Genomic DNA, 16742 nt, shown 5'->3' on the forward strand with positions numbered 1-16742 from the left:
ATTGGATCTAAGTCATCAAAGATATGTTAAAAGTTTACATTAAAATGCATGGAAAATTCGGAGATTTCTTAAATTCTCCTTTTTAAAGTTAGATGAAGAAATTATGTTTCAGTGAAATTGATATATTTTTGGTTATGTACTAATAACATCATAACATGGGTCTTCCAACCCTCAGTCTATAGCTTTTTTATTAAACAAAACTAGTTTTATTGTATTTGGCAACTCCAGATCTATTATGAAATATTGTTTTTACAGTTGAGGGTCTTAAACGTTATCTCCAAAGAGCTGACAAACATTTATATAGGATTTCTTTACACTCAATAGCAGTTGACGAAACTATGTCAGTCATTGTGATTGTATCCCTTACTGAAAAAAATTGTAACTTAAATCTTTCAGTTATCTATTGGTGTTAATTAGTAGATTAGTAATCAGCGGATCTCTTGTCCATTAAAAAAGGTAAATTTATGTCTAGTTTCCCTATAGTTTAGTTCAATTTGGAAATGAATATGGCTCATCTTGTTTAAAAAGAGAGAATATTTTTATTTCATTTCATCATTTTCAGTTAGCCCCTGCGGCTACAGACAGACTATGACCCACATAGTCAACGACTGCCACCTCTCCAGATTCAAAGGAGGTCTCGAAACTTTACATCAGGCTCAACCTGACGCTGTTGACTGGCTACAGAAGAAGGGCAAACGCTGGAAGAAGAAGAAGTTTGAGACCTATTGATTTTTCTAGACATCTAGACTATGATTTATACACTTTTTGACACATAAAAATTTGAATTATCAGGCCGATAATTTATGTAAAATGAGGTACTTTATATATAACTACTTTTTTATATTTTCATTGCTTTATGGAGAAATTAATTGGGGAGAATATTACTTACAGTTCTGATTTTTTTGAATCTCTTAATTCATATACAGCAGTCTATTATGAACTCAGTCCTATGTTCTAATGAAATCTGTTTGGTGCTAATTATGCAGATGAACTAAGTTTACTCTGATAATAATAGTATGAGCAGGGCTTGGGAGATAACTGATCTTGCTAGAGAACACACTTTGCCATGCATAAACACCCACTTCTGAGCCCTCAGGCTCCCCCAGGGAGCATCCAAATGAGGGCTGCTTTCTGAATGGTGGAGCAGGGCTCCTTTCTCTGTTTCTTTCTCCTCTATTTCTCACCCTCTCAAAAAGGAGTCTACATGAGAGCAATGGAACTGTACAGGAATGAAGCCCCAAAGATAACCCTGGTAGCAATAATTCCACCAAAAAAACCAAAAACAGAGCAAACAAGCAAAACACATAGTAAGCATGATAGCTTGATAGAGCATGAGGATTTATTACAGATATTGTAAAAAATTATTTTAAAGTACTTTTTCCTTTGGAGGAGCTAAAATATACTTATCTTCTATTTCAATGTAAGGACTAGAAAGTGAAAAAGTTTTTGTATGTAGATGACATTTTTCAATTTTCTTAAGGTTTACTTGATGCATAAAATCATAAGATATTTAACATAGATAGTTATTTTTATTATATGTATATATTGTGGAATAATTTTATCCAAATTAACATATTAGTTACTTCATACATTTACCTATTTTTTTGAAATAACATTTAAGTTCCACTTTTTTTTAGACAATATAAGTTACATGGTAACAGTGTCATCAATGTAGGCTCCCATAGTACACATTAAGTCCTCAGCTTCTTTATCTTTTTATTATTTTATTTATTTATTTATTTTTGTTTGTTCTTTTTTTAAAATTTCTTTACTGAGGGAACTAATGTTTTACAGTCAACAGTAAATACAATAGTTTGTACATGCACAACATTTCCCAGTTTTCCACATAACAGTACAACCCCCACTAGGTCTTCTGCCATCATGTTCCAAGACCTGAACCCTCCCCCACCCCAGAGTCTTAACTTTGATGCAATGCACCAACTCCAGTCTAAGTTCTGCTTAGTGCTGAAACTAGTTCTTAAATAGTATTTCAGTGTTCCTGCTGCAGCTTCTTTATCTTATAGCTGAACGTCTATCCCCTGTTCTAGTTTCCCATGCCCCACACAACCACTTCTCTTTCTTACTTAAAAAGAATTATTATTACGAGAGAAGAAAGATAGAAACCAGAACACTGCAGATTTTGTTCTTATAATTTGACTTATCTTTGTTTATGCAATTTAAAGAGGAATTTCTATATTATGGATGTTACATATTCAACTTTTTATAGCTCATAATAAACATTTTTACAAAATGATTCCATCAACAACTGCTATATGTACACACACACACACACACACACACACACACACACACACACACACACATTTCTTTTTTACAGTGTTATCACTGGGTCTCAGTGCCTGCATGAGGAATTCACCACTCCTGGCAGCCATCCGCTTTCTCGCTCCCTTTCTCTCTCTCTCTCTCTCTTTCTTTCTTTCTTTCTTTCTTTCTTTCTTTCTTTCTTTCTTCTTTCTCCTTTCTCCTTCTCCTCCTCCACCACCAATTCTCCCCCCTTTTTTTTTTATAAACACAGGGAGAAACTGAAAGGGTTGGGGATTCAGAACGGAAGAGAGAAAGAGACCTGCAGACCAGCTTCATCAGTGAAGTTTTCTCCCTGCAGGTGGGGAGTGAGGGCATGAACCTGGGTCCACCCCCACTTGGCTGAAAACAACTGTCTATAGAAGGACCCAATTACTTCACTTTCTTGTCAACACTTTGCTGGGAATACTGTGAGAACCAGGTTGAGCGTGGTGAGGCTTTTCCCATTGAAAAATGGGGAACTGAGGAAACGATTCTCCCTATCAGACTCCCTCTTGCTAAGGTTGAGTTGGGGAGAAAGTATGGGTCCCAGTTTTTGCTTTCCTATCAGCTACTCCCTGTCTCCAGAAACCCTACATTTTTCTGCATCCAGGGGCTCAGAATTCCTTAAAACATTAAGCCAGCTCCCTTGCTTCACCCAGCATTCCTTGATACAATTGCCCGCTCTCTTATTATCTACATATCAATGTTCTGCTTTGTCTGACAAATGACTTAAGGTCTCTTCTCTATTTCCCCACCCATTCTGCTCATTTGCTATATTCTTTTCCTACCCTCAAGACTGCGGGGGTATTACTAATCCTACCAGCTAGACCCTCACAACAGTTGCTAAGGAAGTTCCTACCTTTCCCAGCCCCCTTTACCTTTCTCTGCCCCTTTACTAACCATGTATGGTACTGTCAAGCCACTTCTGTTTCAGACATGTGACTTCCGTTTTCTGGCCTCGAAGTGCGTGTGCTCTAGGACCGGGATCCTGACACTGGCCCTTGCACTTTGCGCCATGTGCACTTAACCTGGTGTGCTGCCGCCCGACTCTGGGGTGTTTGAATGAATAAAGACTTGAATGGCCTCACCGCCACGATCTCAGTTCCTGGGTCATCTCTCTAGCGTCACTAGCCTGACACCACTTGATAGTGTTTTATTTATTTATTTTGTTTCCAATTTAGCTATTCTGATGTGTACCAATTATTTTTTGAGGAAATCATTGTCCTAGCCATTGACATGTGTTCAATCAACTTCATTCTGGGATTGAGATGTCTTATACTCAGTCTTCTTCCCCTTCAGAAGAGCTTTGTTACAGCTTGACTGAGTTTGTATAGTTAGCACAGAATTAAAAATATTGTTTAGTAGGTCTTGCTTGGTTTATATCAACAGTGTTGCTGAGCTAAAAAGTAGAGTTATAGTGCAATAGTCATTATTTTAAATGCAAAGTTAGGAAACTCAATTCAAAGAAAAGGTAGCTAATTGAATCCTAAAGCTTTAATTCCAGGTTCAACTGGCCTTAGAGTTTAAGCTTTATCTTCCATTTTAACTCTGCTTTCCCACATGGTTGCCCTCTTCTTAGCCAAGCTTTCTCCTTATTTAGGAGCAAGAGATTTGCATTTCTACCTTCTATTTTTTTTTTTTTTTTTGTCACCAGGATTATCACTAGGGTTTGGTGCCTGCATGATAAATCCACTGCTCCTGGTGGCCATTTTTACCACTCCCCCCCCCCCCCCACCTCCTGACCCCACACCAAATTCTATTGTTAAACAGAAACAAAAAATAAAACAGTAGCAAATACACTTTTTGCTGTCTTCAAACACAAACATTGGGGCTGAGTATTATTAACACCCTCATCCCAAATAATTTTATTAGATGGAAATAAGGATTTATAGGACAGCTGTTAATACACGGGAACCTTGTGTTATCTCCCTGTGATAGGTATCTGTATATAGCTTAAGCCCTTCTGGACCATCATGCACTTGGTCTTCAACACCTTGTCTACTCCCTCTCATTCTCCAGAGTACTTTGCTTTGATGCCATACACTACGCCCAGTTCAAGTTTCACTCTGTACTTATCCTTTCTTCCCTTACTTCTTAGATTTCACCTCTGTGGGAGATATACAGTATTTGTCATTCTGATTTTTCCCACTTAACATGATTCCTTCCAGTTGAGTATTGTTAATTCGATGATTTCCTTAGCTCCGATTTCTCTGGACCACGTACTCTTATACGAGCAAGGATTCTCTGAGGAAAACTGGGGTTCTGTTTTCAAATGAACGGGCAACATTTGGTGATAAAGCAAAAGTAACACAATCTAGAAATATCTTAAGAAGTGCATGTAGTCTATTTATTGCTATAGATGCTAGAGAATTTATCCTCAAATTAAATAATACTGCAGAAAATGTCTGTATCTGGACTGTGTTATTTTAGGTCTCCTAGAATCGCTTTTTTTAAAAAAATTTTTCATTTAAGAAAGGATTAATGAACAAAAACATAAGGTAGGAGGGGTACAACTCCACACAATTCCCACCACCCAATCCCCATAACCCACCCCCTCCCATGATAGCTTTCCCATTCTCTAGCCCTCTGGAAGCATGGACCCAGGGTCGTTGAGGGTTGCAGAAGGTAGAAGGTCTGGCTTCTGTAATTGCTTCCCCGCTGAACATGGGCGTTGACTGGTCGGTCCATACTCCCAGTCTGCCTCTCTCTTTCCCCTAGAATCGCTTTTACCGAACTATGTTAGGACATTTTGTTGTCTATCTACATTGAGAGATTATGCAATGAATGATCATGGGAAGTTCTTAGATTACTGTAGGCCAGTGCAGAGGAAGCTGCTTTATTCTTTGTCCGAGTCCATTTAATAGGGATTGATGGGAGAACAGTTCCTTGGTTTCTGTATCAGAAGAGTAAATTGTTTCTATGGACCATTTGTGTTTTTGTTTCCTTATGAATGTTATGAATTCTGAAACTGATAATGTTTTCTTTTTTTTTTTTTAACCTGATAGAAGAAAATAGTCTGTCATGGTTTTAATCAAATATGATAAGCTATAAGTAACAGTTTTTTTTTTTTGCTGAACAACTTTGTTTATATCACATTTAATTTAATATACTTCCCCAAATCTTTTAAAAAACATTATCCTATATGTCCATTGTAAACATACTTTTAAAAAAGTTATGTTGACAAATGGGTTTTTTGAAAATATTATTCCTTGCACTGAATTTGACCACAAAATAAATGTATCTACTTGGTTTTAAGAAGACCTTTATTAATAGGCCTTACTTTTGGTTCCAGTTTTAGATAGAGGTGTTGTGAAACACTACAGAATCAGAAGATTGGATGATGGGGGCTTTTTCCTTACCCGGAGAAAAATCTTTTCAACACTGAATGAATTTGTGAGTCATTATACTAAGACAAGTGATGGCCTGTGTATCAAGCTGGAAAAACCATGCTTAAAGGTGAAATCTTTTCAAATTGTCTTCATTTATTTATTTCTGAGGTTAAATTTTTTTCCCTTCACATACAGATGCATTTATCATATAATATATCAATTTGAAAGAAAGTAATTTGTTTTATCTAAGACAAACTATGGCTTACTTAGTAATACTGCCCTATACTTATTTTTTAAAATAGTCTATTTTAAAATATAAATTTGGAATATATATGTGCTTCTTTCCTTCTTTCTTTTTCCCTAGAGCACTGCTCAGCTTTGGCTTATGGTGGTATAGGGGATTGAATCTGGGACCTGATAGCTTCAGGCATGAGAGTCTTTTTGCATAACCATTATGTTCTCTACCCTCATCCTGCTCATTTATAACTAATATTTTTATAATGTAATATTAGAGTTTAATATTTGTAACAGAGACTGTGTGACCCACAAAGCTTGAAATATTTGCTCTCATTCTTTTTAGGAAAAAAAACCTAACTGTCTACACCTGACTGAAGGCAATCACTGAAGTCAGGAAATAGTCATCCTTTGCATGAGGTGTTAATATGGTAGCTTATAGAAAAAGTCAGATTGGAATTTTTGCTCAAATGTGTATTCAAGAATTACCATGAAGTTACCTGATTCATTGCCCAGAGTTGTCTGCATATAGATTACATTTAACTGAATTTTATTGTAGTTTGATTGTTTGGTCTGGCATATTTCATAAGAGGAGATGACAAAGAATTTATCTGTAGTCCTCATTACTCAGTTAGTCATGTGCTTTAACTCTGTCTGTTTGTGTCTGTCTGTCGGCTGTATCTGAGGAGTCACAGTTCTGGGTGGAGTTTTTTCAGATGCAAAAAGTGACACAAAGAGGCAGAGAAAGGTAGGGAAAGAAAACAGAACACTGAAGCGTCCTTTAATGCTGTGGGGCCTGGACTTAGTGTATTTAACATTTTGTTGTGGTCATACTCAAGAATGCTCTGAAAGTCAATTATCTGACACAATTATCTAGCAAAATAAAGTAATCAACACAATCAATGTATTTCAATTCTGAGAAGGACAAGCATTTACAAAGAAGCTTCTGTGTACCCCAGATGCTCAGGATATTGTAAAGGAAATAAGATAAATTTCCAATAATGGATGGTATACTAGATGGTGTACTATTCCATGGAGGGCCTTAAATGCTTTGTTTAAATACTGACATCTAGCTGGCGCCTGAAAAAATATTTATTTGCTAAATGAGTGAATAGGTAAACAAATAAGTTTGAAAGAAAACACCTTATATATGAAAAAAAAAAAAAACAACCATGATATATATTATAAATGTCATAGGCTCAAGAATTTGGAAAGTTAACTCCCAGAACTGTGACAAACAAATTTCTAGTTTTAAAAGTAAACAAAAATAATAACTTAGGAAGTAATTGTATGTGAGGTGAAATTTCAGTTGAACTTAAAATCACCTAGCTAGGCAAAGAGGCTGAGGTAAATCATGCCAAACCATTTTGAATAATGGGTTGGGTAAGACGGATGGTTACTGAGATATCAAATTTAGCAGAATTTGAGGAGACTGATTCTAAGATAATGATACAGATTCTGCTTACTTTTTATTTCTCTTTTATAGTAATCCTAGTAATGTCTCAACGTGTCTTTTTTCAAATATCTAGACTTATTTTCAACCAAGGATATGATTAAATCTAATGTTTTTCTTACATGTATTTAACTTTTTTTTTTTTTTTTTTTTTTTTTTAAATGAAACAGATACAAGTCCCAGCTCCTTTTGATTTGTCCTATCAGACAGTGGACCAGTGGGAGATAGACCGCAACTCAGTGCAGCTTCTGAAGAGATTGGGATCTGGTCAGTTTGGTGAAGTGTGGGAAGGCCTGTGGAACAATACCACTCCAGTAGCAGTAAAAACGTTAAAACCAGGTATGAGAATAAGAGTGTCAAATATTCATGGCACATGCTAATTTTTATAAGCTCAGTTTGGTACTGTGAATCTCCAAGAGGTCACTGGGCAATCAATGCAGGCACCAAGTGAGTGCTCTAAACACTTTCTTTAGCTCAGCTTTAGATTTGATAAATATGAAAAACCAAACCAACCAATCAAACAACACGCGCACACGCATGCACACGTGCGCATGTGTGCGTACACACACACACACACACGAACAGGCTCTGGAACCTTAAGTGTTTTCAGGGTGTACCAATTTTACTAAATAATAATGTGTGTGGTTAAAAGGTCTGTTGAATGGACATTGTAATGGAAAAATGGGGAGGTACTATTTTCTTCCAACTTCCTTTTCTCTGAAATGAGCATCAAAACTGAACTAAAATCATTACTTATTCATCCAGGGAATATCCTCATCACTTTAAAGGCAGGTTAAAAGCGTTAGATTACGTAGCTTTCCTAATACTTACTCATCAGTCATATGATCTATGGTAAAATTTTAAATTACTTTATGTCACTGTTATTATTTCCAAAGTAGAGCTAACAGTAAGGCCAATTTAGTAAAGATATTAAGTTTAAATTTAGGTCCTTTGTAGAAATACTTTGCATAATGTCCATTTTACTTAAATGACCAATGAACACTATTATTATTATTATTATCAGTAAATGCCAGAGCTGGAATTTGGAACCACATCTAGCACTGTTATATCATACTACAGTGCAATGTTTTCTATAATCACCTCTTATATACCTTTTGGTGTTGTGTTTTTGTTTTTAGATAGAGAAAGATGGAATGAAGGAGGGGAGAAGAGAGGGAGGGGAGAAGGGAAGAGGGGGAGAGAGAGAGAGTAGGGGGGAGGCATCACAGCATTAGAGATTTTTTTCCTGTGGTGGGGACTTAACTTGAACCTTTCCTGCACACGTAGCAATGCAGCATACCATCCAAGTGGCTATTCTGCTGGTCCACCTCTTAATCTGTTGCTAGTTACAAAGAGCAATAATAATAATCAAAGACTGTAATGAAATACACTGAGTTCTCCAGGGCACCTCCATTATTTACTCAGTTCAGCGTGCTCTCTAGTAGTAGAACTTGAGTACTTGAGAGCTGCTGAAATAAAGCCTATGTAACACAACGATTCTCAAACTCCGTGTCAATGCATATTGGCGCATCGGTATGAATTCTCAGTGGGGATGCAGAAAATTTCAGGTTTTTTTTTTAATGACTATTTTATTAAAGAGAGAGACGAGAGGGAGAGACAACTCGGGTATCACACTGTGGTATACTGTGCTGGGGAATGAGTTCGGATTTCTTCCACACAAGCCCAGTACTCTACTCACTACACAATCTACCAGGTAATGCTGTTCTATCTGCTTCTAAGACTTGAGAAACTTTTTAGGGCCCACTAGATGGATATAAGTAAATGTGGTAAATAAAAAATTATTTTTTCTTTCAATATGTCTATTTATTTATTTAAAATTAAAACAATTATTTATTTTCCCTTTTGTTGCCCTTGTTGTTTAACATTGTTGTGGTTATTATTGTTGTTGTTATTGACGTCGTTGTTGTTGGATAGGACAGAGAGAAATGGAGCGAGGAGGGGAAGCTAGAGAGGGGGAGAGAAAGATAGACACCTGCAGACTTGCTTCACCGCCTGTGAAGCAACTCCCCTGTAGGTGGGGAGCCGGGGTTCGAACCGGATCCTTACGCTGGTCCTTGGCGCTTTGTGCCATGCGCGCTTTACCCGCTGCGCCACGCCCGACTCCCTATTTTATTTTTAAGATAGAGATTGAGTTGTTAGGCTACAAATACTTCAGATATTTGAAATAACTGTGTAATCACTAGAACTATTAGTGTCAATTTAGGCTTAGAAGGAACATGAAAATATTGCCAACACAGTGAGAATATCACTAACTGGGAAAGTTGGTGGGTCCAGGCTGTGGTGCACTTGGCAGAACTCATATTTTATCATGCTCAAGGACCTGGGATCAGGCCACTGAGTCTTGGTGATAATTCCGGTGATAATAAAGGAAATTAAATATATTAAGAATAGGAATTTGGGACTCTCCTTTATAGTAGTTAAGAACTTAAATTTTGGGGGAGTCGGGTGGTAGTGCATCTGGTTGAGTACACAGGTTACAATGCTCAAGGACCCGGGTTTGAGCCCCTCTCATAGTCCCCACCTGCAGGGGGAAAACTTCACAAGTGGTGAAGCAGGCCTGCAGGTGCCTCTCTGTCTCTCTCCCTCTCTATTTCCCCATTTCCCTCTCAATTTCTGGTGGTCTCTAACCAATAAAAAAAATAAAGATAATTTTTTTTTGCCTCCAGGGTTATTGCTGGGGCTCAGTGCCTACCCTATGAATCCACTGCTTCTAGAGGTCATTTTTTCCCATTTTGTTGCCTTTGTTGTTTGCTGTTATTGTTGCCATTGATGTTTTTGTTGTTGGCTAGGACAGAGAGAAATGGAGAGAGGAGGGGAAGACAGAGAGGAGGAGAGAAAGACAGACACCTGCAGACCTGCTTCTCCACCTGTGAAGCGAACCCCCTGCAGGTGGGGAGCCAGGGGCTGGAACCGGGATCCTTATTCCTGTCCTTGTGCTTCGCGCCATGTGCGCTTAACCCGGCTACCGCCTGGTCCCTAAAAAAATTTTTTTTTAAGTTAAAAAAAAACCCGTAAATGTTGGATTAGCAAGGTAGCTCACTTGGATGACGACTCCACTTGGATGGAGTCTCCAAGTGAGACTCCACAGCCCCTTCCACACCGTAGAGAACTGGCTGTAGTGTATTTACCTCTCTCGGCTTCTCTATCTGAGAGAATTGACTTGCAGCAGTGAAGGCCAGCAAAGAAAAAATAATAATAATAACAATAAAAAAATAAATGACTAAGAAAAGCGTAAAGTTTTTTTGGCTCTGTCCTCTCTGACTTTGGGTAATTTATCAACCATTCTGCATTTCCTCATCTGGAAGTGAAATTATATAGTTCCTACTTCATAGGATTTTACAAGGACAAATTGGGCCAATGTACATAAAATATATGCAGTGAGTTCTTAATAAATGTGAGCTTCAGTGGGGCTGCTGACAGCTCTCCACTGAAGTGTAAATTTGCTACACATGAAACGATTGAGAATCACTTTCAAATGGCCAGATGCCACGCAAGTTCTCCAGGTGAGTCCTGCATCTGTGACTTTCACAATCGCTGCATGTATATGGCTTTGAATCTTCATCTTCTCGACAATCAAGACTAAACTTTATTGTCCAATCTAGTCATTCTTTTCTTCTAAAGAAGCAGCTATCCCTCCTAGCACTGTTTTTCTGGGAAATGTCTTCTGGAGTTCAAAAAGAAAAAAAGAAAATAAAGGTTTTCTTATTTTAAGAAATGGTGCCATAATAGTTCTCTCTCCATCAGGAATAATTATTATTGATTTACAGTGTAATAGCAGCAAACAGCTCTGGTGATTGGTTAAATGCTTTCTCTTCACTGGGGCCATTAATCAATCTTAGCTGCTATTATTGCTTAGCAGACTACCACACAGTAAAGACGAGCCTGAAATCAACTTCCATGGGAGCTTTGACGGGCAAAAATTAGTATTTAATGTTGCCTTACTAGCTGAGTTGAGACTGAGTTCCTTTTGCTCAGCAGCTGGTCAGCTCTAAGCAGTGTATTTAGACAGGAATGTCTTGGAAGCTTTCTCTTGTGGAGTCTCCTGTTGCATTGTGGGGGTTTCAGCTATGACTTCTGGTCTGATCTGGCCGTGATTTAAATGCTCTGCATTTCATGAATCCGATGACCATCAAAATTGCTTTATATAAGTTTTGTAGATGGCACCATATTTGTTGTTATCACTAGAAGCACCTTTCATCAGATGGTTTATAGAGGAGGGTGTATAGTCTCCCAAGTAACCATATCTGACCACCAATCATACTGGTTTTAACAACCAAGAATAAAGTCCTCTATTGTGATTTGGGTGTTTTCTTTTATTCTCAGCTCTATTTAGCTAGTGTGATTCCAGACTTCAACTCTTGCTCAATAGGATGTTACCTAAGAATGTCAATACTTATCAGCCCCTTGGTTGAAATACTAATTGTGAAGTATTTATGTATTTATTTTGATAGAGCAGAGCGAAATTGAGAGAGGCTTCCCCCCTAGAGGTGAGGACCAGGGACTTGATCCCAGGTCTCTGTGCATGGCCACATGTGCACTCAACCAAGCCTCATAAAATATTTTTAAAAATTTAGTATAGGTGCTGTATAGTAATATATTTATTTTCAGTGTACAACATAATGTTCCACTATATATACATATATATATATATAAATTATCAATATGATAAGTTTAGTTAATATTCATCGCCATACACAGTGAGAGTCACATTTTTGTCCCTCTGTGATGAGAATATTTAAGATCTATTCTTTAAGAAGCTGTCAAATATGCAATACAGTATGATTAACCATAGCCCCTGTGCTGTATATTATAGCCCCAGGACTATTTTGTAACTGGAAATGTGAAGTGTGTAACTTTTAAGCCTCTACCTGCTTTGGTTACCAAATACCTCCTACCTCTGGCAAACACCAATATTCATTAAAAATGTATAAATTTTGATCCAGTTTACCCATTTTGCTTACTAGTTGCTCCCTACCTCTGATAACTACCAACACATTCTCTGAATGTATGAGCTTGGTTAAAACAACTAAGCTCTTCATGTAAGATAACATGACATTTGTCTTTCTCTGACTTATTTCACTTATAGTAATTCTCTCAAGCTTTACTCTTACAAATGGAAAGATTGTTTTGGGGTAAATCATATTTATGTGTATATGTGTGTTCATTCATTCTGAAGGTGAAACTTCATTTTTTAATTTTTATTTTATTTGGGATTCACTGTTCTGGGATGACTTTTCCATACAGAAAAAAGACAAAGAGAGAGAGAGAGAGAGAGAGAGAGAGAGAGAGAGAGAGAGGGAGAGAGAGAGAATATGATATTACAGCATCAAAGCTTCCTCCAATGTGGTGAGGACTGAGTTCAAAGTTGTATACTATATCAACTATTAATACACTGTGTACACTATTTTTACCAGCCCCAAAGTTGAACATTTAGATTCATGTCTTAGCTGTTGTAAAATTTTGCTATGAATTTGAGCATGCATAGTTTTGAGTCAGTATTTATGTTTTCTTTGCATAAAGAAAAACCCAGGAGTGGAATTACTAAATCATTTGGTAGTTCTATTTTTCATTTTTGAGGGACATCATATTATTTTGTATATTTCCTACCAACAATACATAAAACTTTTTTGTTTCTTTACATCTTCTCTAACACTGATTTTTAAAATATTTTAAATAATAATTATTTTAAGATTTATTTATTAATAAGAGAGAGGGAAGAAGAAGAGGAAGAAAAAGAAGAAGAAGAGGAAGAAGAAGGAGAAGAAGAAGAAGAAATGAAGAAGAAGAAGAAAAAAAAGAAGGAGGAGGAAGAGGAGGAGGAGGAGGAGGAGGAGGAGGAGGAGGAGGAGGAGAAGGAGAAGGAGAAGGAGAAGAAGAAGAAGAAGAAGAAGAAGAAGAAGAAGAAGAAGAAGTAGAAGAAGAAGACAATAAAAGAACAAGAGAATCATCCTGGAGAACAAGAGACTCACACCTTGAGAGCCTGGATCAGATGAGGTGCATGCATGCAAGTCCAGCACTTCATCTACTGTACAGTCTTTAAGGTTACTGATGCCAACCATTTTTAAAAGTTCAAGATAATATATAATTGTACTCTTGATTTTCCTAGAGATTAGTGATATCAAGCATATAGTCATGGAACTTTTCACCATCTATATGTCTTCTTTTAAAAAAATGCCTTTTAGAGGTCTAGGCTCATCATATCTGGGTGGGAATCCCAGGACTCCCTGACTAGGGCCCCAGGTGATGGGGTGGCCTGGTAGTGACTAAAGAGTCATCACTAAAGTATGCCAGTCTCTTGCCCTTATTCAGCTTTTATAGTCCTTACTTTGTCTGACAAGGTCAGCTTTGGAGTGAATGATGGAAGTGTAATAGGAAGCAATTACAGAAGCCAGACCTTTCCACCATCTGCACTCCATGATGATCCTGGGTCCACACTCCCGGAGGATAAAGAATAGGGAAGCTCCAAGAAGGATGACAGAGGACCTAGTGGGGGTTGTATTGTTATATGGAAAACTGGGAAATGTTAGGCATGTACAAACTACTATATTTACTGTCAAATGTAAAACATTAATTCCCCAATAAATAAATAAATATAAAGAATAAGGAAGCTATCAAGGGAGGGGACTGGATGTGGAGCTCTGGGGGTGAACACTGTGTGGAAATGTGCCCCTCTTCTCCTATAGTCTTGTCAATATTTCCATTTTATAAATAAAAATTAAAATAAATTAAAAATGCCTTTTAGATCTCTGCTTTCAGTTATAAATCCTTCAGCATGAGAGGGTGATAAATGCATCACTATTATATTTGAGGGCCAGGCAGTGGCACACCCAGTTCAGCATAGACATTATTAAAAAAAAAAAGGAGAAGGAGCTGGCATCTATCGTATCCAGACCCGGTTTCAAGCCTCCACTTCCCACCTGAAGGGGGACACTTCAGAAATGGGTGAAGCAGGTCTGTGCTCTTTATCTCCCTCTTTTTTAATGTTTAATTTTTTATTAGTGATTTGATATTGATTTACAAGATTGTAAGAGATATAATTATAATAAGGGTATAACTCCATACATTTCCCACCACAAGAGTTCTGTGTCCCATCCCTTCATTATAAACTTCCCTATTGCTTATCCCTCTAGAACAAATTCTTTTAGGGATACAGAAGATGGAAGGTCTGATTTCTGTAATTTCTTCTTTACTGGACATGGGCATTGGTATGTCAGTCCATACCTGGAAGGCTTTGGAGAGGTGAGGCTTCAGAAAGCATTAGTGAGGTCATCCTCCCAGGGAAGTCAGGATGGAATCATATAAGCATCTGGAACTTGGAGCTGTAATGCAGCAGTACGGAAAGCAGGACAAAATGTTTAGTAAACAGGAACCGTAAAGTAAGAATAGAGCAGATGAAAGTAGAGTCTTTAGGGTGGAAGGAGGCCAGGAGGTCTATTTTTGGTATGTTGATAGAAGCCCATGACTTTAGCAATATTTAGTTGAGCTTGATAGCTAACATGGGGGTGGACGAGAAATACTGTCTGTGAAGGTGGTGTCAGAATGGAGAGTAGAACTAGGAAAGAGGACTAGGGCAGAGAGCTGCTTGAAAACTTGAAGAAGATATATAAATGCACTTAACTATATATCACAACGATCTAACCTGGGACCAATATCTATGCATAATTAGCACAGGAGCCTGTACAAGGTCTCAGTCCCTCTCAGACTGAGCTCACAGTCCCTGGTCACAGCTGGGAACATTCTAGGCTATGCTCATTTCAGAAACAGTCTTTCTGAAGTGGCAGAATAGGATGATTCAGCCTCTCTCCCTCTTTTATCTCCCTATTCCACTTCAATTTCTATCTGTCCTATCTAATAAAAGTAGAAAGAAAAAACCCAAAAGGAAAAAGTGGCTGCCAGACTTGTTGGATTCTTAGTGCCAGCATGGAGCCCCAGCAATAATCCTGGTAGAAATAAAAAAAAGAATTTTGTACTAAAGGAGAATACTAAGAGAAAATTATAGTATTTCCTCAAGTACAATTATGCCTCTTAAATATCATTTACAAAATGAAATGAATGATTTAAAAAAACTCTTAATTTTTGTGCGACATTACTTAATTATGGAACTTTGCATGGTGAATTAGAGTTGAGTCGTTTGAACACAAAGTAGGTGTAGGTGAATCTTTAAGCTTATCATTTAGTTAAGCTATGAAGACTGTCAAAGCAGAAAACAGAGAAGAAAATTTTGAGTATCAGTTCCTAGTTTGACTGGCGATCTGAGACTAGTTTTTTAGAAGTCCATGAGTTGATTTGAAGGATTAACATCTTCAAATTGACCATCCTGCCCAGAACCATATACAGATTTAATGCCATCTCCATCAAGGTTCCAACGAATTTCTTTTTTAAAAAAATTTTATTTGTAAAATGGAAATATTGACAAGACCGTAGGATGAGAGGGGTACATTCCCACCACCAGAACTCCACATCCCATCCCCTCACTTTATAGCTTCCCTATTCTTTATCCCTCTGGGAATATGGACCCAGGATCATTATTATGGATGCAGAAGGTAGAAAGTCTGGCTTCTGTAATTGCTTCCCCACTGAACATGGACATTGTCAAGATCAATCCATACTACCAGCCTGTCTCTCACTTTCCCTAGTGGGGCAGGGATCTGAGGAAGTGGGGCTCCAGGACCCATTGGTGGAGTCCTCTGCCCAGGGAAGTCAGGTTGGCATCATGGTAGCATCTGGAACCTTGTGGCTGAAAAAGAGTTAAGATATAAAGCAGAACAAATTGTTGACTAATCATGAACCTAAAGGCTGGAATATTGCAGATAAAGATTTGGGATCTCCATTTTAGAAAAAGCTAGTATGTCTATTTTAGGTATATTCCAAAGGGCCCATGACTTTACTAGTTTTTTTCTGAACCTGACAACTAATTTGCATGTAGACCCAGGTGACTATCTGGGGAGATGGTGTCATAGTTGGAGAAAGGACTAGAAAGCTGGATCAGGGAAGAGAGTAACTCCCAAATATGGGGAAAGTATATAAATATTATTGACTGTAAACCCCATTGATATGATCTGGGGCCCATATTCCACACAGGAGTCTATGTAACCTCTGCATTCCAGTAGGTCTGAGCTCATTCTGACACATTCTGTGGTCACAGTTAAGAACATACCAGGCTGCACTAATTTCAGGACCCATCTTCCTTGGGTAGTAGATAGAGTATGTTGTCCAATCTCCCTTCAGAGAATGGAACATTCCCTACTATTGTTGATCCACATTGAGGGCAAGGTCCTATGGGGGCCCACAAAGGGTCCCATTATGTTGTTCCTGATGGAGATGACTAATGACAGTGGCAAGAGGGATATGTTAGAGGTCTAGAACTTCTTTAAAGGAATAGAGAAAAAGCTTCAAAAATT

The 16742-nt window shown here is 37.8% G+C and overlaps 1 protein-coding gene across 2 annotated transcripts in view; it reads left to right on the forward strand.

The window, feature by feature from the left end:
- Positions 1 to 16742, forward strand: part of FRK (fyn related Src family tyrosine kinase) — a 138169-nt gene that overhangs the window by 96801 nt on the left and 24626 nt on the right. For both annotated transcript variants that reach the window (XM_016187243.2, XM_007521056.3), the window contains exons 3-4: positions 5597 to 5760; positions 7491 to 7659. In XM_016187243.2, coding sequence (XP_016042729.1) covers positions 5597 to 5760; positions 7491 to 7659 — 333 coding nt within the window. The remainder of the gene's footprint in view (positions 1 to 5596; positions 5761 to 7490; positions 7660 to 16742) is intronic.

The sequence above is a fragment of the Erinaceus europaeus genome, chromosome 4 (assembly GCF_950295315.1).
Source record: "Erinaceus europaeus chromosome 4, mEriEur2.1, whole genome shotgun sequence".
NCBI lineage: Eukaryota > Metazoa > Chordata > Mammalia > Eulipotyphla > Erinaceidae > Erinaceus > Erinaceus europaeus.